The following is a 23673-nucleotide window of genomic DNA, read 5'->3' as shown; positions in this document are numbered from 1 at the left end:
TGAAGCAGAAACACAAAGAGCAATTTTGACCCAAATCTTGTTGGGGTTTTTTTTAATGGATGTACAGGATTTTCTCCCTGTGGGTGTTCCATTGCTGAAGTCAGTCTCCCTCTAGTGGTTTATTTCCGGAGGGGGCCTTTGCTTTGCTGCCTTGGACAGGTACTAAATGTGATGGCATGATGCAGAAAGTGGAATGACCCCTAGGAGCTGAACCATAGAGCAGCGAGCTCGTATAAAAATATTATGTCCTGTAATTTTTACATGTTAGAATGTACTTATTTTTTACAATATCAACAGTAGTGGGGGCTTTCTATCCCAGGCTCACTCTGCAGTCCAGGCTAACGTGGTTTGTGCAGTGTGTAGGATGTGACTCTTGCACATTGTTCCCTTCAGCTGTATACTGGAAGCCTGTAAAAAAAAAAGATCAGTATTTAAGCTCATGTTCCACATCAAAGCCGATGCCAGATGTGGTGCCAATAACATTATAACACAGAATGGCATTGAGGACGGTGCTATTTTGGGATCCTCATGTCTGGGGAAGCAATATCTAAGTGAAACACTGCAGATATTTTACTGGAAAATCAGGAAAAGCAAGATATTTGGAGTTTGTTTCCAACATATAACTTAACTTTGAGGTCTGTCAGGTTTCTTGCATTTATGTGCCTGACCTCACCTTTGCTGGGCATCTCTTTAGCACCTCAGAGAGTCCCAGTGCTTTCCAAGGGTGGGGAACAGGGAAGGATGAAAGCAGAAGCCCAAAGCTAGGTAAGAAGTTCCAGTCTCCTAATACCTGATGCATAGATTGGGCTAAGCCAGTTCAGCTCCCCAAGGATGACTAGGTAAAGAAATAAAGATCTAATCTAAAGCATGATGAAGTGAATCTATGCCCTTATTTAACTGTAAAGGGTTTTGGATGAGGCTCAGCCTTCCTTCACAAGTGGTGGTAACCAGAGAGAGCTGTGATTCTGGAATGCATCAAGGATCCTGGAAAGACTGATGTCTTTCCAACTTGGACACTAACTTGAGGTAGGTATTGCCTTCTTCTTGCTCATATCTGGCAGAATTCCATCCTGTGATTTGCTTTTAATATACCAAAAGAGTTATTGGACCCATTTTTTCCTTTATTAACTGTATTTATAAAGCCTGGAGAAATCTAGGATCACCTGCCCCAGAAGTTAGCAAGCTCCCATTCCATTTTCACAGGAGATCATGAGATGTCATCGCCTTCCCATGAAGCATTTTACAGAATGTTCAGTTATGTAACAACTTTAAGGGTATGGTTTTACTTTTGTTTGCCTTTTACTTAATGCTCAGCTTCTATTGGGCAATCAGGAATCTTGGTCCCTTGGGAGATGTTAAACCACCTTCCTTTGGATGCTGCTCCGTAAAATCTGCACAGTGGTTTCCATGAGAGTGATTTTGGAGCCAATTTTGTATTTTATTTTTGTTTTCACTCTTCAGGATCAAGTTTCTACACAGTGTCCTGGCCAAAGCTGACTTGGTTTTAGTTTATAACTTGAGCAAGAACTATTCCATTTATTTTTAGTTATATTAAAAAAAAAAAAAAAAAGGCATTTACTCTTAGGATGTAGACAAAGTTCCTGTACTTTTTAACAGCTCCACAGCTAAAAAAGCAGAGGTACAAATTTAGTATGCACATGTCCTTTCTGAGATTTGTTCTGCCATCAGTCACCAACAGTAAGTTAATAGGATTCCTGTGTTTACAAGGACACTTATGAGATGCCCACCACCACATGAACTGGCTTTACTTTTATGTAATTGTATTGATATTTTTTTAGACTTTCAAAATGCATCTATAGGAATTTTTTTTAGTAAGGGAGGAAAGGATCTGGTTGAACTTCACTTCTTTTTGGACTAGTGAATGGTTATATCAGTTATAGAAGCTGAGGAAAGGTTCCCCTGTTTGACTTGGGCAGGTTCATGTATTTGAAGGAAGGCTTCTCTGGGAGCTTGCAGGCACCAGCTGCTTGAGGAGCCTCTCCTGTGGAGCAGGTTCTGTGTGGAAAACCTGTCCCAGGCAGGACTGGACACAAGCCTGTCAGAAAAACAGGGGCAGTGAGCCAGGTTGTTTTTAACAAAACAAAATTATGCAATATCATTTAGTTCTGACATGTTCCCAATATGCAGCAAATGAAGAACTCACTAAATACAGTATATCTCTGGCCATATCATTTGAATAAAACTTGTTTCCATGACAACCTCTGCTTAACAGCTTGGCTGATATGAAATCATTCCTAGATGAGGGAGCTTTTGCCAAAAGCATTGGGATTCAACACTTTAATATCATGTTTTAGGGTTTAAAAAACATTTATTTAAGCCTCTGGAAGCAAATATCAACTAAAATCCCTTCATCCTCACCTCTGCTTCGGCTCCCAGTTGATCAGTTTATCTTCCTGGGAACCTCTCAGAAGCAGCTCCTGTGTTACTTAATATGCTTCTGAAGTCCCAGGCAGTGTTTCAAGAGCAAGTGATCGTGACACCAGCGTTTGGTAGAGAAATTACATTTCATGGCTGTTGGCTCAGGCTGTGAGGCAGCAGCGGCAGCAGCTGGGCACAGCAGCCGAGGCTTGTGCTCCAGCTATCCCTCAAGTTCAGGAAGGTTTATGTTCCAACCAGCTCTGCCTCAGAGTGAAAAAGAGGAGCTTCAGCTGGAGAGAGGTCTAGCTAAGGTTTCACACCATTCATTTTGTGTCAGGAGCACTGAACAAACCCAGGTTATCTCTTAGATGTTTTTTAAGGTGCGGTACCTGTCGCCTCAGACAGCTGTGGAACACTTCCAGGGTGGAAATGCACTGTGGCTGCTCGTATGGTGCTTGTTCCCTTCCTCCCTTCCAGGTGCTACACTGCATTAGAATATAGCTAAAATAAGCCTAATGCTTTCCTAATATTTCTCATGTACACAGGCATTGCAGTTGCCACAGTGATGGTGCACAACTGTCAGCTGGGGAAAGGAAGGTCCTGATGGTTTTAAGAGGCATTCTGCCCCCTCAAAATACCGTTGTATTGTAGCAGGGGGATTTCCTGCACCAGCTGGGAGCAGGAACTACAGCAAAATCTACTGGAACAGGCAAATAATGTTTCAAGCACACGTAATGTACCCATTGCTGTCAAGATTTTGGGATCAGCAAGGATTGTAAGGGTAGGGATTTAAATCTCAAATAAAACCACAGAAAGAGGTATGAAGTATTCATCGTTTCTTCTGGCTAAAATGTGCCTTTTCAGCTCTAATTTGCCCCAGCATGGGCCTTTGGGTGACAAAAAGGTTCAGGTGCCTGAAACTGGGTGCAGACAAGCAGTGCTAGGACCACATAATATGGGGCAGAGCAGTATTCCCCACTCCAGTTCATTGGGGTTTTTTTCTCCCCACTTGTTACCTGGGAAAATTTTGGCGGTTAGCTATTGGAAATGAGCTGAGCTAATCCACCAGCTGACTCCTGCTCTCCACCCCACAGTCCTGCTTAGTAAGGCCTTAGCAGAAAATCAGCAGTTTACCTGGGGAGCCCTGCAAGGGAAAGAAAGATGTGGCTGGGAGGAGGCGTGAGGAATGGAGCCAGAAGCCTTTTCTGTGCTGATGAGCTTTAAGCAACTCATCTCTGCACCATCTTGTAGCACAGGGCTGAACCATAACACAGTTTGTTTCTGGTAAAGCTGCTTGAGAAGGTATAAGAGCACAGGAGGCATCACCAGGGTTTCCTTAAAAAGAAACCTTCCAAGTATATAGCAAACATTGATAAAATACATTTTTAATTCAAGTGCTATAAATACCTCTCTGAAAGCAGTAATAACTTCCTGGGATTTTTAATCTCTGAAATGATTTCACTCAAGGTGTGCTGGCAGCATGAGGTAGCTGAGCAGGATCAGGATGCTGTGCTCGTGATCATTTTTCCTGGTGAGATTCATCTCAGGAGACTCTTCTTCCTCTGTGTCACGACTTCTTAGAAATCTCTGTAGGCAAAGATGCGTTAATTTGATGCATCCTGTGATTGCCCTTCCTCCACAACCAAATTAATTTACTGTTAGTTGAGATTCCCACAACGTTCCTTGTGCCACTGTGAAGCCTGGTATTTATCGATGTAAATAAGGAATAAACTGAGGCTTTACATATCTCATTTGGAATAATGATACAGGCTGTGCCTCCTGGCCCTCACTCCATGTCTCAGAGGTGTGGGGATTTTATTCCTATAGCGTTCCTTGCAGCGCAGGTTGTTTATAACAGAATGATTTGTTTTCAGCATGAGCTGTAATGTTTTAACTGATGAGCAGCTCCCTCATAATGGAATCTGGAGGTTTTCATTGAAGTGTGTGGTTCCATCAGAGGCAAGTGCTGGATTCAAAGTTACTGTAGTACAGTCTAGGGGGCTTGGCCTTATTTCCAGAGTGATGCTGCTGCACATCCAAAATTTAATATTGTGTTGGCAACCTCAGCAGAGGACACCAAAAATGGGTTAGGTGTGGAGAGTGTCATCGGCAGTCACAGAGGCTAAAAGTGATCCTTTAGGGTCATAAGAAATCAGCACTCTCCTCTCCTCCTCCTCTCTCCTCCAGCTCTTCTGAGAAAATCTGTGCCTAGATACAGCCATTTATTGTAGGGATTTTTCAGGATTAACATTTTTGGTGGGCTCATCATTAAAATAGAGAGAAAATGCTCGGAGTGGGCATACCAATGAATTTTTAGATTCCAAGCTCTCCCAAATGGTCATTATCTTCCTTTCTATTTAAAGAGGAATAAATTAAATTGCAAGAGATGGTGCAACTGGTTTGCAGATCTTATTTAATTTGGACTAGCAGTTTGCATTTTCCATCTGTACAACATAATCATTAATTTTTTGTGTTTCTTGATTGTCACTGTGCAGACTACTTTTTATGGGTGAACTCCGCCCTTTCTTACTGTTAGATTTTTATTTATTTAAAGGAGTGTGTCTTTATAGATTTTTCTTTTAGGATGAAGTATATATAAAATTATTCATCATACTAAATGGGCTTGCAATGAAATCTATGTGATTCATGGTCTTTGATCCTGCTATCACTTTATGTGGGTGTTTAACTTTACTACTGTGCACAGTCCCAATGGGGAGAATCTTAATTTAAAAAATACTATTCTAAAAATAATGTGAGGGGTTTTGCACATGTCCATGTTGGATTGTGAGGAACATCTCCCTGTAAAACCAGACATGTAAATTAAATGAGCTGCAGAGAAGATGGGAAGACAGAGAAATTATAATACCCCAAGTCTGGAAAGGTTCATTGTTGCACTGTCTCTATCCATGGTCAGTCTACACAGTAGCCACCCCTTCATTGTGTGAATGGAGAAAATGTTCTGTCTTAAAACTTGGGTTTTTAGAAAGATTTAGTGTGGTCAGCACTGCCAAGCCAAACTGAGCACAAAAGTTATTTTGCTCAGTAAGGCAGCCCCAAAGACGCGTTGTGTCTGCGGTGTGACCTGTGTATGTGCAGAGAAGGGCTGCCAGCAGTGTGCGTGAACATGCAAGGGTTTTGTGTCCTCAAAGTGGGAGTTCTAGAGAGATTTAGTGTTTTGGTCAGCACTGCCAAGCCAAACGGAGAACGAAGGTTATTTTGCTCAGTAAGGCATCCCCAGAGACACGCTGGGTCTGCGGTGCGACCTGTGTATGTGCAAAGAAGGGGCTGCCATTAGCGGGGCCGTGCAGGGTGGTGGCATCGGGTACGCTGTGTGCCCCAGCGCCTCGTGGCCCTGGGCTGTTGTAAAGGTCTAAGGAAGAAGATCAGCGATTCCCTTCAGCTATGCCCCGCAGGAAGGGCACTGACGGGATGGTGCGAACGCCTGTGCCCCTTTGGGGAGCCACCCATGCGCTCCAATGGTCCCTCGGCCATGTCTATCGCTGTCACCACCCTACCCTGCCCCTTGCCCGTCTGTCCGTCCTTCCCGTCGCACCTTGTCCCCGTCTCTCCGTCCCTCCCCTGTCCCTTGTCCAAGCCGGAGTTCCGCTCACCCCCTCCCGCGTCCCTCCTCGCAGCGTCCCTTGTCCCCTCCCCGCGCCCCGTCCCGCCCCTCGCCCCCCCGCCCGCCCGGGGAGATGGCGCTCAGCCCCCCCGAGCGGACCGCGCCGGGGCTGCCGCTGCACTCGCCATGGACCTTCTGGCTGGACAAGTGAGTGGGGCCGGGGGGCGGCGGGAGATGGGGAAACCCCCCACGTCCGTCTAGGAAGGGATGCGCATCTCTGGGATGATCGGTTCGCTCGTCCAACAGATTGGATGCGGGAAGTTAATCCTGGGCTGCATATGGGGAACGTGCTGGTGCGGGGGACTGTCCCGGTGCCTGTCCCCGTCGAAGGAATCGGGAGCGGTTCTCGGAGCCGCGTAGTGAAACTGGTTTGGAAACGCTTTCTGTTTTGTAGTTCAGCGGACACACATGGGTCCAGGCACCGTCGGTGCAGGTTTGAGCTCTAAATTTAGAGATGACGCTCGCCAGCCCCGGGAATAGACGGGTAGAGGTTGTGCTTCGCTGCTGTGGTTTGTGCATCCCTGCTGCCCCAGATGGATCCGGTCCCACTGACTGTGACATGCCCGATCTTACAACTCTTTAATATCAGGTTTGGCTCCCGTAGGTGATCAGTTCTTAAAATCCAAAGTGCTATGTTTTGAAGGATTAGCTAAAATTTTTTGATTATGTGCAGGTTAATATTACGTTTCATGTGCTTGGAGTTTGAGCCTCTAATGCCGTGGAAAGAGGCTGCCAAGGGACCTCACCCCTGTTGTGCACACAGTGAGGCATAGGGAAGAAGTGCCAAAGCCAAAACTGAAAAAGAAAGTTTCTAACCAGCATTTGATGGCGTTTTCCTAGCATGTATTTTCTAGCATCTTGTTTTTTAATCTACAGCTTCCTTTTCTCAATTTTTGGGTGTATTTCTCCTCTCTCCCCACTCCAGAGGGAAAGTTTCAGCCTTTCTGCCACTGAGCATACTGCCCCATGCTATTGGTAAAATTCTCCTCTTTAGTTATTTTTCTGGTAGCTTTTCAACTTGTGACAGAGAAATTACAAGCAGCTGTTGAAAACGCACAAATATTCTCATGTCCTGCAAATCAAATCTAATAAATAAACCCACCAATTATTTCTGATTAATCCTTTTCCAGTCATGATGCAGTTATGGTCAGGTTCAGGATCTGAGTTGTATTTTTGCTTAGTTTTTAAAAAGAATAATTTGAACTGGTGTTTAATCAAGTCACCAACCAGGTCTGTTTGTTTACACAAGCCATGTGGAGATAAGCATGTATATTTTTTATAATCAGCACTGGAAGCTAAAATCTATTTTGAGTTCCTGAGTCCTATCATTTTTTTTAAAGGCTTGATTCACAATGTTTTAGAGTCTTAAAATGCAGTTATTCTATAGATTATTTTTTGTCTTTTCAGATGACATGTAAATGCATTTAATTTGTATTGTTGTTTCTTAACTTATAAAGCCGAGACTGTATATATACAAAAACAAAAAAAGTGGGACCATATATACACACAAAACTGTGTATTTTGTTTACCAGCAACAGAGATAGAATAATGACAGGGAACAAGAATGACAGCAAACAAGACATGTTTTATACACTCAAGAATCATTTAAGGCATTAAAAAGCACACAAGAGATGGAACCATGATCTTAATTTACTGCTGTGTGTGGAGGTTCGCGTCTCTCTGCAGAGCCCCACAGAAGTGGCTGGGACATTTATTGGTACATCCACAGAGATTTGATGGAAGCTTAAGCTTGTATCAGATGGACTTTCCGTAGCAGATAACTGTGGGTGCTTTTTTAGCCTACTTCAGTAGCACCTAGTGTGGAGCAGTGCTGTTTCTTCAGGAGATGGTATTGATTTTTGACCGCTGCTACATTTTACCCCGTAGTTGCAGAGAAAAGCAGGAAGAAGTGATGCTTAAGGATAAATAGATGTTGAGATGGATATGTAGTTATCTTTTTCTATTAAATTACTGTGAGAGAGATCCATGACATACAATTTTAAGATCTCTAAAATGTATCTTTTCATTAAGTCACGCTGTTAAAATAAATATCCATCAGCTAAGTGGCACTTTCGGTAGCAACTAGTGATGTGCTACCCTTGGGGTTCATGACCTTGCTTTTATCATAGCAGCACTGGACACTGCTTTAGAAGTAAATGCCTTTTTTTATCTACATCAGCACTTGTTTCTGTGAATGCCTTGGCACAGGCTGAACATCTGGAGGCTGGCATCCTGTGGCCAGGTCCTGGTTCATTGCCATCATCCCACACGTGTCACGGGGCATCTGCGTTTCCCGTTAGTGCTAAGCCTTTCTTGGTATCCGTGTCTGAAATAGCAACCATCTGATAGTGCTCTCTGCTATCTTACCCTGTAAATGCCTTAGGAAAATGAGTGTGATGAAAGCTTTGGGAGAACATTATTCACCAGTTTGACAAATAAGATCCTATCTATGATCTTCAAATGCTCGCAGGTCAGCAGTTTCAAAGAAGGTGCAGAGAAGCTCGCAGGTGTTTTCCTCTTAAGACAAATGAGATTTCCTTTTTGACTGTTAAAATGTTCCAAGGCCATGTGCTAAAAGTTTGGAAAACAGGAGTTTAGATCATCTGCTGTTTATTTTGTCCATTCTACAGATTTCCAAGTTCATACCCACATGTCTCATTGGTAGGATTTTTGCCTGCAGTGATGTTAGGCAGAAGGGGGAATTTCAGCAAGGCTTGCAGGTGCATTTGGTGCCACCTTGGGAAGCTGATTCATGCTGGTGGCACTTTACACTTGTGTTTATCTTGGTAAGAGTCCTGTTCTGCTTGTAGTGGCTCCTGGCTCGGAAACGAAAGGTTGCCCTCTTAGGTTTTGCTACATTGCGTAGTCTTTCAGTTACTTTTTACAACAAAGTGTCAATATGCATCACTGAATATAAAAAATGAAACATGAGCATTACCACTCTGGTCACTATATTGTGTAGCACATTCAACACAGGGATTGCACAAAAGGAAAAGTCAAGTGACATCACCATCAAGGACTGGGATGTCGTGGAGAACAAGCCACATTATGCACTTGAAACCATCCCTTAACGGGATTTGGGGCTGTGGATCTGGGTGTGATATTTGTGTAAATACAAAGCTGTGAAGATGATTATACTTTTTGATGTACATGTACATGCTAATACATTACTTTGTAAACCTTGCAAATCCCAACTCTCACTTAGCCTGGGTGACACAATGCCATCTCATTGTGGTTTAAGCCCCGGCAAAACCCAAACACCACATGGGTGCTCGTTCACTCCCCCACCAGCGGGATCGGGGAGAGAATCGGAAGGGTAAAAGCTGGAAAAGTCATGGGCTGAGATAATGACAGTTTAGTAGGGAAAGCAAAAGCTGCACATGCAGGGAAAGCAAAACAAGGAATTAATTCACTGCTTCCCATGGGCAGGCAGGTGTTCAGCCACCTCCAGGAGAGCAGGGCCTCATCCTGCATGATGGTGACTTGGGAAGACAGCCACCATCACTCCAAACATCCCTTCTTCCTCCTTCTTCCCCCCACTTTATATACTGAGCACAGTGTCAGATGGTCTGGAATATCCCTTGGGTCAGTTGGGGTCAGCTGTCCTGGCTGTGTCTCCTCCGAGTTTCCCATCACTTTGCAGGATCACGGCCTGCTTGCCCTGTTTTCTTGCCTGATTTCGAACAATGCCCTTTAGATAATTCTCTTGCACGAATAGTTTAACTCTTCAGTATCTTTGTGAGGGGAAGTATGTGCTTATAAACGTTGTCAAATAAGCAGTGTTATTTGTCTACTCCAGCAAAGACAAAATATTCTTACATAAGGTATTATCCTTATGTGCTGATTTTTCTCTCTGTATGTTATAGATGAGTTCTATATAAAGCTTGGTAGATACATTTTGATAACTGAACCATTTTAAGAATGTGTTAATCTTCCTAACTGAACACATCAGATATTTGAAACTAAACTTAATAATTTCCCTTCTTCCCTATAGCAAAATTTATTTATCTAGGATCATCTATTTCATCTGTTACAGCTTATGAGTAGGTGGCTTACAATGAAAAATGATGGTTAATATTATAAGAATGTTCAATCCAGTAAGTGCATTTTGACAGGCTTTGATGGCTTGAAATCAGTCTTTGTATTCAGAATGGATTACCAGATTTATTTAGTTGCCACAGCATGTTTTTGACTTTATGCTTTGAAAGTAAATATTTTGCTTATTTATACCAAAAGCAGTTGTGCCTAAGCACTTACAGGGGTATTTTCAAAACTGCTTGGCAGCTTTTAAAGCTCCCGCTAAAGCTGTGATGAGATTCCCACTGGGAAACAAAGGCCAGTGTGAGCACATATGAAACAACTTCTATACTTAATTCTTTGCAGAAAAACAGAAAAGCTACAGTTCAGCATCAGAAATTAACATAAGCACAACCACCTGGAGGTTTATTCATGGATAAAACAATGGAATTTATCTTTGTATCCTTTGTTCTTTATTCATGCTGGAATAATGAAGGAGTAGTGAAGCAAGCTGGTATTAGGATTCATTTTGTGGAGATTATTCCTGTTTCCACGTTCCTGTGTGATTCACTATGAGATGCTGTACAGTGGGTCTGGCCTGATTAGGCAACTTAATTAGTCCTAAAACACGCTAAATTTTCTCCTATAAAGGTTCTGAAGATGCAGTGGCATCACAGGGCATGAAAACAGGCAGACCAGGAGAACCATTGAATATTTTATGTGCAGACTCTCCATGGGAAACCCAGACGCACAACTGTAGGTAAAGTTGTGACAGAACAACTATTCCCATCCCCCGAGGATCTGTCAGTGCCAGGCTGGTGCCATGATCCAGCTCTTTCCTGTTACTGTGCTCATGAGGATTGGCAGGGCCTGCTGAGTTCTTGGAAATGAATTGTTCACCATGACAATAACTGACAGGTCAGTAGGGCATATTGGGTTAATTTATTGTTGATGGCAGTAAAATTAACTGAATGGGAAGAATCCTGTAATGGCTTCATTTTGAGGGTCAATATTTGCAGGGTCTTGTTTTGTAGTACCACGTGTACTGAGGTTTTTATTAAAATGCACAACCGTCTAACTACTCCTTATAGTGCAAGTTTTTACCGGAGAGTTACAGAAATAGGAATTTCTACAGATTCCTTCACTTGAAAATCATCTGTCATTTCTGCTAACTTAATTTAAACTTCACTTAAACTGTGTACTCAACAAAAAACCCCAAAAATCTCAATTTCGTGAGTTTCAAGGCACGAAAGTCCTGAGTGGTCATCTGTGTGGAGCTGTTGAGTTTCTGGGTGACTATCACAGAAACACTACAGTTTAGATTTGTCAGGAGTCTGGAATTTTGCATGAAATTCAAGGCTTTTTTTTTCTGTCTGTCTGATTAAAATATTGTCTCTGCCTTATAATCATGCATGAAACCAAATTTGTGTAGGTGCAAATTCCAGAGCAAATTATCCTGAACTTTTAAATTGATGCATCATAATTTTCTCAATTACATTTTTTTAGTAGAGTTTCAGTTTTTTTGACTGTTTGTTTTTCAGACACAAACATTTTAGTGTTCATGCTCATATCCATAAATGACTGACACTTTCCAGAGCTGAGTGAAAGGCTGAAATAACACTGTAATCTGGTGGGCCTGGAGCACTTACCAGGCAGGTTACTAGGAATAAATGGTCACTCACCATAACTTTTAAAATAGGTAATTTGCTGGTTGGTTGGTGCTTCCTGCCAGCTATCACAGTTTCTCTGGAAAATGTTACTTGCAGCTATCAAAACGGGCCATTTTGTAACCTCTGAGTGGAATATTCTGTCTACCTGTCTTAGCTGCTCTTTCAAATGGCATTAAATTTGCTAAATGGCTGCCATGATGATCTAGGTAACCTGTGACGGCTATGGCTAGACAATACATTTTCATCTTTTATCTGAGTAGACCTTACTATCAAAGCAACACAGTGGCAGTATCAGCACAAGGATATTGAGTGATGATAATATATGTTGTACAACATATGTAATGCCAGATGCCTTGGTGACTGCTAAGCCACCAGTGGCAGAAACAGTGCAGAAGAGAAGTAATTTCTTGGGCAGTGGGGTGAGGCAACAAGAGGCAAAATTTACCTCGGGTTTTCCCTGTCTGTGTTCTTTTCTACGTGGAACAAAGTGTTAGTAGAGAGGTGCTAGTTTGGTCAGCAAGAAAAAAACTCTAACTAACTAAAAAACTCTCTACTAAGAAATAGTTAAATCACTTGATAAGTTTTAAAGTCTGTTTTAACTGATTACCTTTTTTTGTGCCTTCAAAAGCAATGTGACTGGCTCTGTTTCTGTTAAATTCTGTGACTTTCTCTTTTTGCTCTTTAATGCTGAATGTAAAGTGTAAGTAAAAAAGGCCCAAACACACACACACAAAACCCCAGACCCCCAAACCTTACTATGATAATTCCTTTTATCACATTGATGACAGATATTTTTTGTTTCAAGTTACCATTTTTTTATGGGACTTCTCATAGTTCATGAGCCACTGTATTACAAGCTCATGGCTCAATCAAGTGCCACGGTGATTTCTTGGGTTTTTTGTTTGTTTCCTGCCAGTTCCACCATTGTAATGTGCTCTCAGGTCTGGTAATTAACAGGCAAATAGTAAAGTAGATGTTAGTTTGCCTGTTTTATACTGAAAAAGTTGGGAGGTATTTTTCTGCTGGTTTTGTATGTAGTTTTAAGGCAGCTTATTTTAATAGGAGCCTTGAAAAAACCTTAGAGCTATTATTAGACTTTTGAACATGTGATGCTGTTTCAGCAGTTTTGCATATTAAATTTCTTCCTTTACATGATTATCTAGGGTTTGCCCAGAGCTTCAATTATATCTGTAACAACTGAGAGTAACTTCAGTGTTTCCCTGGATGTATTTCATGCTGATCAGATGTATCAGGGAGGGATGCTGAGATCTGGTTTGCTTTTATCCTTTCTTCAGCTGATACCCGAGCAACAGCTGCATTTTCTTCTGTTTCCTTAAACCTGCTCTCTTGCGTCTGTTTCCAGATTTAGTAATTTTACACATTTTTGTTTCCTCTTCTGAGACACAATGGGAGGTTGCTTTTGTCTTTGATCTTCGTTTTTCTTTAGAAATCCTACTTCAGCTTCTGAAGGCAAAAAAAAAATGTTTCCAGTTCTAAGAAATTGAATGTGCCTTAGCAATTTTGACCTCATTCCCCCAAAATTGTGCCTGTGGGATTGTGTGCTGGGAATTGTAAGGTGGGTGTTACGATGTACTGTTAGCGCAGTGACAGGAACACAGGGATGTCTGGGGATGTGGATGCACCGTCCCATGTCTCATGCACTGAAGAGTCATGAAAAAGATTATAAATAGAACCATTTAGGTTGGAAAAGACCTTTCAGATGATGGGATGCAGCTGGTGCTGTGTGTGCACCTAAAGAATCACAGAATATCCTGAATTGGAAGGGACCCACGAGGATCATCAAGTCCAACTCCTGGCCCTGCACAGGACCATCCCCAAGGGTCATGCCCTGTGCTTGAGGGCATTCTCCAAGTGCTTCTGGAGCTCTGGCAGCCATGGGACTGTGACCATTCCCTGGGGAGCCTGTTTAGTGCCTGACCATCCTCTGGGGAAAGAACCTTTTCCTGATACCCAACCCTAAACCTGACACAGCTCCAGCCATTCCCTTGGGACCTTGTCAGTGGTCACCACAGAGTTCAGTGCCTGCCCCTTCACTTCCCCTCATGAGGAACTTGTAGACTGCAATGATGTCTTCCCTCAGTCTCCTCCAGGCTGGACAGACAAGTGACCTCCACCACTCCTCTGATGGCTTCCCCTGGAGGCCCTTGAGCAGGGAAGCTGCCATGGGTGGGAGCTGGTGATGGCCAGTATGAGTGAGCTACAGAAGCTGAACCACACCTGGTGTACCAGAGTGTCTGGCAGTGAGACCAACCCAAGGATCTCTTGGCTTTATAGGGCGTGCTGGTGGTAGATGCATCAGTGAAGGCGTCAGTGCCGGTGGTGGAAGAACTGCCTGGAGCCATGGCGGTTCCCTGGGTATGTTGGGTGACATAGCACATGGCGGCAGAGCTGCCCTGTGGGACTTGTGTTTCTCCTCAGGCCATGTGCGTGTCCCATCCCTCGGGGGTAGCGAGGAGCTCGTGGCGGGTGTGGCCGGCCTGCTGAGGGCGGTGCGGGGCTGAGGGCAGCTGCCGCCGCGCGCGCCCCGCCATGCCCGCCTCACCGCCGGCTGTGCGCCTGCGCCACCTAGCGGCCCGCGCTGAGGGCCCGGCGAGGCTGGGCGGCACAAACTGCAGATGAGCTTCCTTTTCAAAGCGTGAAGCACCGGGAGCGCCTTAAAACGCTAAAAACGGGGGCTGCGGTGTATTAAATGCAATTTAAAATAATTCTGGCGTAGCATTATGCCGTCCGCTTGTTGTAGCACCTCACCTGTGAACAGCAGGGCTCTGAGGGTGTGTAGTAGCTCTGAGAGCAGCACTGTGCTGCTTGGCTAAAACTCCTAATCATTCTGTTTAATTTTACAAATTACCTGGCAAATGTTAATTTATTTGCAAGTATAACAGAGCTTGAACTCCTATCTTTAAATGATTCGTGATAATTTGGAGTTGGACTTCCCCTTCGACATGTGAACATTTCAACTTCACACTCGCGTTTCACATTCCCTCTTCATCTCCCTTCCCTTCCTCCTTGACAAAATAAATATTTTAACTGATCTGAGCTTTGTTTTCAAGGTCACTTCGTGGTACAACAGCAGCTGAATGTGCATTAAATTTGAAGAAGATTTATACAGTACAAACAGTGCAGGTAAGGCGTCTGGCTCTGCTACAGGAGCTGCCACATGTTACTAATGTAACTTCACACCTTAAGTTTCGTTTTTCTTCCTAGGATGAGTCACACCTGTGGCTTTGCTTACCTGAGGTGTGAAACGTGAGTACTACTGGGGTTGTGTGTTTGTATTACTGAGTCAGTGTTTGAATTTCATTTGGCTTTCCGGACAAGAAAAGGAGGAGGCATATTGGATTGGGCATGCTGAATTCTTAAGCCTTCCTGAGTTTCCACTAGTATATTGAATTATTATATTTGATGTATTTTAGGTATTTTTCCATCCTTTTCTCCTTTTTTTAATACAGAAATTAATTACGCAAAGACTAAAAATTGCAGCATGTGTTTGTTTTTTGGAGTTTTTTTGTGGGGTTTCTCTCCTTGAGTATGTATCTAAAAAAAGATTCTAGCAAACTGAATTAAAGTACTCTTAAACCGTGTGATACTTGCAGCAATGAGAAATTCTGCATGTATGTGTCATCTGCCATTGCCTAGTAGAGGGCATCTCTTGCAAGTAAAATTGTATTTCTTTTTTAACACCCCAGTTAGCATGAAGTGTAGCAAATTGGTATTTGTCTCACCTTAGAGTTAATCTGACTAGTTCACTAAATCTGGAATTCTCTTTGAGAAGCACAGCTGTAGCAATCTACTGAAATTTTAAATAAGGCTTTCTCATGAAGGTCTTCACAACTTGTTACTTTGCATGAGATTTCCAAACCCAAAACCTTCCAAACTAAGTCCCTAGCTCAGGACAAGAAGAGCTCTCAAATGTTTCCACAGCCATCTATCAGTGTACCTCTGCTCCTTCTTCTGCAAGTAGCTTTAGGGTTTGATCACACAACCAGTTAAGAGTAAGATCATAGTTGAAATGGGTGTTTCATGCCAAGTTTTTATATTTTTAGTAGTCTTCCATTTCTTCTTGTGGCTGGGTAAAGGTAATAGCTGTTAGGCAGAGTTGCCAAGGGCCACAACATTTTATCACATAATGTTGCAATCCTTGTTTCTAAAGTTGTGCTAGTGATGAAGTATTGGATAATACTTAATGTATTAGATAATACTTAAATATTTTGTCTAGATAATACTTCATGGGTTGCACTAATGATTAATATTGCATCACCACATGTTGATGCATCTTAAGTCTTTAAAAATCTTTTCTGTTCCCAACTGTTGCATAAAGAGAGAAGAGATTGGGATCTTTTCAGTCATCTCTCCCTGTTGCTCACTACTGCTTTTGGGTGCCTTTTTATCCACCCCAAACCTGCATGACAGCTTCTGCTTTTACCAGCAGAAACACTGGGAAGTCATCCAATGGTTCCTGGTAACTTGGATCTTTGAATTTCTCCCCAGCTCCTGTATTGACATGTGCATCTCAGGTTTTTTGCATCTGGTTGAACCCTTTCACTCAGATGAACTAGTTGGGTCGCTGGTTAGACATTTAGTTCACCAGAATTATTGTTTGTGGTGTTTTTGTAACTCAGGATAATCATAATGAAGCTTAGGCTAGTCTTAAGTGAAGCAAGGTGGATATTTGATATAAATACATTTTTTTAATATGCTAAGGAAGTTTTATGTACTGGTTTGTTCTGACATACTCAGTGTGACTCTAGTTTTGATGATTTTTTCCCTTTGTATTCAAAAGGATAATCTGCATTTCAACTGCTTCCCTTTTTTCCACCTTCACTTATGCATGATTGGCATGTAAAAAAAATAAAAGTAGAAATGAACTTGTAAGAAGTTCTTTTCAGAGCATTCTATTATAACGTAGAAGGTTCTCCAGGAGAAGGAAGCTTAATTGTTTCAGAGAAAATGAGCAAGGAAATAAATCTGCATGAAACACTCTCTTGTGTTAATGCAACTAATATTTTTCCTTTTCAAGGATTTCTGGAGTGTCTACAACAACATTGCTCCTGTGACAAATTTGCCTCTGAAATGTAGCTACCATTTAATGCGGGGAGAAAGGCGCCCGCTTTGGTACGTATGTTGTCATCAGTCATTTCTGGGAATGGGCAGTGAATAACCTGAAGGGGTGAAAGGTGTGGGACAGGAGTGTCTTGTTTCTGTTGGCTGCGAACACCTGGACTCAAAAGACCTATGAAAGAAATACCCTGAGGTTCTTGTTCAGTTTAAAAGTGACTTGTACCGAAGAGTCTTTATTAAAAACACAGACTGCAATTTCATTGTCCACCTCTGGATGTAAATGTATGAAAATAGATTATGAAATAGGAGCTAAGAAATTAGAATATGACTCTGAATTTCAGTTCAGGAGTACACAGAATAAGTTACTTCTATTTGAATTTTTTTAGCTTGCACATTATTTCCTTCCACTGAAGCTGGTGAAATAATGATGCAAACAACTGATGGTCCTTAACCCTTTTTCGCCCGTGCAAAAGTACAGGTGAAGTACATGCTTCACATGCCTACACATGCCCATGCACCTTGGATTAAAAGTAATTTAAGACATTATGAGGTGATTCATTGCAGCAAATTCCTACTTGATTGTAGAATAGTAATGGAATAAAGTATAAATAATTGATGTTTTCCTTTCAGAAATCAAACTTGGCATCTCTTCTTCCTGTTGCAGTTCTGTCACATCTCAGAGAACCCCAGCACTTTCTGAAGAGTTTTGATCTTTTTGGCATCATTTGCATAGATTGTGATTGCATTAGGGTTCTTTAACTGAATCGTAGTTGTCTAACTTCGTGGTGACTTACTACAGGAGATTTCTGCCCTAATCTACTGGAGATGTAAATTTCTAAAGTGAATGCATCTGAAGGTTATGTTACTTTTCTGAAAATACTGTGACTGGTCAGGATAGCTAAAGTGGGTATGAAAAAACATTGGTGTCTGTATAAATCAACTGGGCCATCATGTGCAGGTCTTAATATCTTTGTAGGTATGAATGAGAGCATTTGGGGTTTTGATTTTTTGGTTTTGTTTTTCCTATTTTTAGTTTTCATGTGTTAAGTGATTATTAGAGGTGTAAAATGCAAAGATTGTTTCTGAAAATTAAACACTTTTTTTAAGCCTATCAAAGTAATTTTGCATTTTAGGAAAGGGATTGCAAGAGATTGATCTCATCATCAGTAATTTGCTAACCTTTCAATAATTACTGCCAAGAAGCTTTTCTGAGATTACCATTACAGTATACTGGCCAATTTCAGCATTTTATATTTTTTTTTCTTTTAGAAAGAAAGACAAATCCTGAAGTAAGAGTTGAGGATGCAGATTTTGAAGATGTCCTCCCAAAGTTTCCCCCTCTTTTCCCCATCGTCTGTCAGGATTGGTGGGAGACCATTGATCCTGAGGAATCTCTATAGGTGTTATCCTGAGTTTAGATATTCCAAAGACGAATTTTTAGGTTATTTAATTTTGCCTTTACAGAGTTTTAACAGGAAACTAGAAGCCCTAATTTAAAGTCTTAGAAAAAGAATTGTGACAGAATAAACTTGAGAAGCTCGCAGGTTAGTGCATTGTGCCTTTGTCATTACAAGGCAGTTTAATGGTTATGTCTGCCCTGACCCTGGGCAGCTCAAGTCTCTTTTTAATAAGGGCAATTAATTTCTAGCTGTTGCAGAACTGACATGAAGTGTGCTCATGTTCTTTTACTAAATTGAATAAACGGAAGAGTAATAAGCTGCTTCTGTGAAAATATCCCAGAGGTTTTCCAAAATTAAAGGTTACCATAGTAAAATGTAAAATTGTTTTGTGGCTTGTTCCCATACAGTGTGCAGCCACTTCAAAGACTGTAGTCAGGGAGTAGTCAGGGTCTGTAGTCAGGGAAAATATAAGTATTTTCCAACACACAAAACTTAGGAAAGAGATTAGGTGTTGAGAGATACACTTCGTATGAACAATGAAAGAATTATCTCTGATGTCAGAAGTCAGAGTCATACTCCCTGGAGTTAGTAATTGCATTTCAGATGGGATTTTTCTGGGAAAATTAAACCACAAACATAAGGTTGTCTAAATGTGGATTTGAATGTTTATTTTCACTGATCTATTTCCCATAACAGGGAAGAAGAAAGCAATGCCAAAGGAGGTATATGGAAAATGAAGGTCCCTAAAGAAAGTACGGTATGTTATATTGACTCTTTACTCAGACCTTGTTTAGTAAAGGAGTTTCTTCAAACTCTATTTGATAAAGCTGTTGTAAAGCTTTTTACTTCTTGCATCACCCAACACAACAACCAAACACTACTTTGACTTCCATAACCTTTTAAAGACAACGAGAAGTTTCTTTTCCAATAATTCCGTATCTCTTGCTTTAGATAACATTTGGCAATGTCTTATAAAACAAATGAAAGCTGCAGTGTTTCCATTTGGAAACATGGTAATTTATAACCACCTTTGTTCTCGAGACTGTTTGCTTATAGGCATACAAAGAAAAATAGACCTTTTCCTGATAATCTATGCTAAATTATATATTTTTTCATTTAAAAGTGTGAAAGATGAAGTCTATTCAGGCATATCTTTGAGCTCTAATGAAATAAGTGTGTTTCTCTTTGCCTCCCTAATCAAATTCATGTGAGTAACTTCTGTGAACTGCCACAGAAAGGAGATTTGACCTCTTCACATATGGTGTTTATGTGTGTAAGTGTGCTCTGGATCAGGCCTTTAAACAGAAAAAGTGAAGTGTCAGAAAAATGTGACAGCCTTGCAGAAGGCATTAAATGCTGAAAGATGGTACTCAAAATTTCAGCCAAAAGTTAATTGAATTTTGCCTGTGGGCTTTTCCCTTGTATGTAAGTTGCAGCTTTCCTCCCCTGCAGTCCCAAGTGGTCACAAAAGACTGAAATTGGAATTGTCTTTTTCCTCTTATAATCCAAGGTGTGAAGATTGTCAGAAGTGACAAGTGGTTTGGAGAGCCTGAATTACTGGGCAGTGAATTTAGGGACCCCAGAGGCCTTGTTTTTCAGAGGCTGAATGACAGCCCCTTTTTGATATGAAGGTACTTTTGATCTCTCAAACTACGCACCACATGGCCTCAGTCACTTCTGAAAGGTTTGCTTGAAGGTGAACTTCAGTCAGCTTTCAGTGCCTTGTAAATAGCATAAATAACACCTTTATGCCTGTTTCTCGTTTTTTTGGCTTCATTCTTCATCACATGTGGGCACAGCTTCTCCTTGGCTAAGATGAACCATCTTGTACAGACCCAACAATTAATTATATAACACAGCATGCACTTACAATAAATACTCTTTTTTGTCTAGACAACCTCAGAAAGAGAAGACACTCAAAACTGACCTAGCAAACCTGACTTTTAAATTAAAAAATAATAATGCAAATGTAACTTTTTTTCTGCCTCCTTAGGCTGCAGTTTGGAAAGAGCTACTGCTAGCAGCTATTGGAGAGCAGTTTACAGATTGTTGTGCAGCAGGTAATGATTAAGACATTTCTTCATAATTTCTTTTCACCATATTTGCTTCATCTCTACGCATGAATATCTGATTAGAGTGGCTGTTACAGTGACAGTGAATATCCTGTTAGGAATTGTCTTTCACTGGGTATCGTTCCATAAAAAAGAATGGCATTTCGCAAGTTCACAGAGTAGTTCAGCAATTAACTTTTCAAATGGTGTCTCTCAGACCCTTTATACACTGATAGGGTTGTCTTGGGGTCATTTTAAGCAAATATGTGATATTCTGCTGTCCAAAGAGGCTCCTTGGCCATGTGCTTGTGACACCACCTTTGTGTACTGTTAGTGACCCTTTCCTTGGGATGCACAGAGCCACTGTGCCATGGAGCTCACAGCTGGAGGCAGCCACTGCCCCCAGCTGTGGCATAGCCTCTGAGCTCTCCACAAAGCTGAATCCTGAGAACTTCACACCAAAAAGGGCTTCTTCAGCCTAGCACCGAGTTACCAGCACTGGCAGCAGCAGCAGCCTGACTTGGGCTTTATTAATTTCATTAATTTTGTTTTCTTTTTTTTTTCTGTTGCTGCCTTGACAAAATGTAAAGGAAAAAGAGAGCAAAGTCTGGAAAATCTGGTGCCTGATCTCCACCAATTACTGTTCCTGGGGTTTTAGTTGTTTCACTTTCATCCTCCCATTTCTGCTTGTAGACATCACTGTAGGTGTAAATTATCTTTAGTAGTTCATATTGCTGACCTTACTGGAGGGAGTCTTGTGATTCCCTTCTAATCAAGTCTAAGAGTGCTAATAGCAAAGATGAATAATCCTATGGCACTTCATAAAAAGCACCATGAAGTAATATTTCCAATAGCTTCTAAAAACAGTTTCTTTCTGGTAACTACTTTGTTTGGTTTGAACATTGGTATTTTCCTCACTGGAGATTGCTCTTTTTTTCACATCTTCATTTTTTTTCCAGCTTTTGGGCACTGTTTCATAATACATAAGTAGCAAATTAGACATGTCTCACTTTCAAAGTATTCCTTAATGGTTCTTCCTCTTCTATGCAGATGATGAAGTAATAGGGGTTAGTGTCAGTGTTCGTGACCATGAAGATGTTGTGCAAGTCTGGAACATGAATTCCTCTTCAGCAAATGAAGCAAAAGTTTTAGAAAAGATTCATGAACTTCTCCCACACACATCTTTTAAAGCAGTCTTTTATAAATGTAAGTATTTTGTACTGTTAATTTCCACCTTCCTTAGAAAAACAAGATGCTGGTAGAGTATTTCTATGGGAATATCCTGCCTGATTTATCATTAATTACTTAGGAACGTAGCATCTGTCATTGCACTAAAATTATGTCCCTTCAATGTAGAAGTTAGCTATCATTCAAAAGATATTTTTAATTGCATTGTAGAATCTGTTTTGTTTCATGTTTAATAGGCCTGATTCACAAAACAAATGAAACAAATCTGTTGATAACTCTTAAAACTACATGCTGTCCAATTTAAGCATTCATTTAGAGGAACCATTTACAATCAGGATTTTAAGAGATCTCATATTTTAGGCTCCCTATAAATGTATTATCAGAATAGTGTATTCTGAAAGATCCCTTGTTGGCACGTTGTGTTCTCCCTTGACTGATTTATACATTTTTATCTTCTCTTTTTTTAATCTTTTCAACTCCTTAACAGAGTTTACATGTTCTGCTATTCCTTTTTTTTTCCTTCTCTTTTCCCTAGCCCACAGAGAGCATCATGCTTTTGAAGGCTGACATGGAAAGCATTGAGTGCATTGTATGCCAAGATCATTTGTTGTTATTTGATGTTTTGAGCTGGTCTGGACAAGAAGGAGGATGGTGGAAGCCCTGCAGAACTGCTACATGGGATTGGCCCTTTTGAGTTTCTGACATTTCAAACAGGCCTATTGCTACTGAAAATGAAAAAAAACCCAAACAGTTGCCTTGACCCCTAAATACATGATTCATTACTTCATGTTGAGTTGGTGTTTTTAATTCTTTGTTGTTTTTTTAAAAAATATTTTGGCCACTTGTTTTTTCAACCTGATTATATTTGTTCCCATTTCATTAAGACAGTAGACCTTCTTTTCTTCTCTGCTGTACTTGATGAAAAGCAAACATGCTCAGAGATGCTATGCTGCTTTTCCAAGATGTGCTGTACATAGAGGAATCCTGGCTTGGGGAAATGTGTTTTCAATTTCCACTTTGAAACGTTCCTATCATGTTAAAATATACTCACTGGTTTTGTCCCAAGAGAGAAAGAAATTGCACTGCATTTATTTTAATGTTTAGTGTAATCTGGTCTTGCACTGACAACAGCACATACTGTAAATGTAAACAGAAAAGGGTACCTTAAGTGAGCAATTAAAGAAAACACACTTACATTGGGACTAACCCTGTGTAGGATGATGTTAATGTCTTTTAATTGTATTGATTTCAGAAGAGCCCTTGTTCAGGTTAGAATCAGAAATTTCTCAGTAGAATACCCTGCAAACTCCCCCCCTCTTATTTAAGGGTGATGGGGTGTTTATGGTTTTATATTGTATGCTTTCTTGTGGTACCTTTCTGTACATTCATGAAAAAATGTCATGAATAACTTCTAATGAATTGTACAAACTGGATCCATCCCTTCCACTTCCTTAAGTACGTCAGACCCATATCTGCACCCACTAGGTCAGTGTCAGAATTGCTGCTGGCTTCAGTGCAAAGGAAGAGATCCCATCGTCTGTAGTTTCAAACCCTCAAAACTTCCTAAGTGTTCTTTCTAAAATAAACAAAAAATACAGAAAATAAATTTGTGTTGCAGCTTGAATAGAAATATAAACAGTGTTAACCTTTAAATGTTTGTCTATATTAACTATTTGAGGTGTTTTAATATACTACCAAAGATTGATGTAGTTCCTCTTACAAGAAGCTGCAAGGTGGAGATGAACATACCCTCTGCTGAGCACTCCTGCATCCTTTAGAGGTTTTTGTCTGGCAGCTCTTCAACTTGCACTGATTTCCACATCTTTAGTATATTCAGAAGCAGCCATAAAGATCAAATAAATTTAAAAATAAGTATCACACATTTGAGATTTTTTTTTTTTACAACTTTATCTTGTACTTACAACTTTAACTTGTATTTATGGATTAAAACTGTGTAGTTAATGAGCATTATTAATTAAACACATTTTCTAAAATCCAAGTGTCTTGCTTCTGTAATTGCTTTCTGGGATGAAATGTTACTGGTCCTACTTTTTCAAACCTGTGTATTTTACATTAAAACTTACTCTCTTAAAAGCTCTCTGTTTTGTTCTTAGACTAAATTTTTTTTCAGTGAAGAAGTGTGAAGTACCAGTGGATACTTGCAGGTGGGATGTACCTGGACAGCCTCCAGGCCTGTGTGATGGAGGGGAAAAGTGACTTCAGAGAAGTGAGGGTTAGAATACAGCGAAGAGAAATGTTTTCAACTG

At 40.9% G+C, this 23673-nt stretch overlaps 1 protein-coding gene across 6 annotated transcripts; it reads left to right on the top strand.

Annotated features, from left to right (window-relative positions):
- The first annotated feature begins 6064 nt into the window (after positions 1-6064).
- On the top strand, positions 6065-23288 carry EIF4E3 (eukaryotic translation initiation factor 4E family member 3). Of its 6 annotated transcripts, none has more exons than XM_010390243.4 (9): positions 6068-6148; positions 13984-14064; positions 14760-14832; positions 14914-14955; positions 16727-16821; positions 18864-18924; positions 20161-20227; positions 21269-21424; positions 21942-23288. In XM_010390243.4, exons 5-9 carry the CDS (start codon positions 16796-16798, stop codon positions 21971-21973), a joined length of 342 nt encoding a protein of 113 aa, XP_010388545.1. In that variant the 5' UTR covers positions 6068-6148; positions 13984-14064; positions 14760-14832; positions 14914-14955; positions 16727-16795; the 3' UTR covers positions 21974-23288. The 6 variants fall into 6 exon arrangements, with proteins under 6 accessions (XP_010388541.1, XP_010388544.1, XP_010388545.1 ...); XM_039559260.1 differs by lacking the exon at positions 13984-14064 and adding an exon at positions 6396-6590 and having other exon boundaries at positions 6082-6148; positions 14914-14946; XM_010390239.3 differs by lacking the exon at positions 13984-14064 and having other exon boundaries at positions 6065-6148; positions 14914-14946.
- The last annotated feature ends 385 nt before the right edge of the window (positions 23289-23673 follow it).

The sequence above is a fragment of the Corvus cornix genome, chromosome 12 (assembly GCF_000738735.6).
Source record: "Corvus cornix cornix isolate S_Up_H32 chromosome 12, ASM73873v5, whole genome shotgun sequence".
Classification (NCBI taxonomy): domain Eukaryota; kingdom Metazoa; phylum Chordata; class Aves; order Passeriformes; family Corvidae; genus Corvus; species Corvus cornix.
The sequence above is the reverse complement of the archived record's forward strand: the minus strand, read 5'-3'. Positions and strand labels throughout refer to the sequence as shown.

Bases quoted from the DNA above. Each gene is read 5' to 3' on its own strand.
- EIF4E3 (XM_010390239.3), top strand. From the start codon at position 6,075: ATGGCGCTCAGCCCCCCCGAGCGGACCGCGCCGGGGCTGCCGCTGCAC. The intron at 6,149-14,759 runs GTGAGTGGGGCC...TTTGTTTTCAAG, and splicing joins TGGACCTTCTGGCTGGACAA to GTCACTTCGTGGTACAACAG. The intron at 16,822-18,863 runs GTACGTATGTTG...TTCCCATAACAG, and splicing joins GGAGAAAGGCGCCCGCTTTG to GGAAGAAGAAAGCAATGCCA.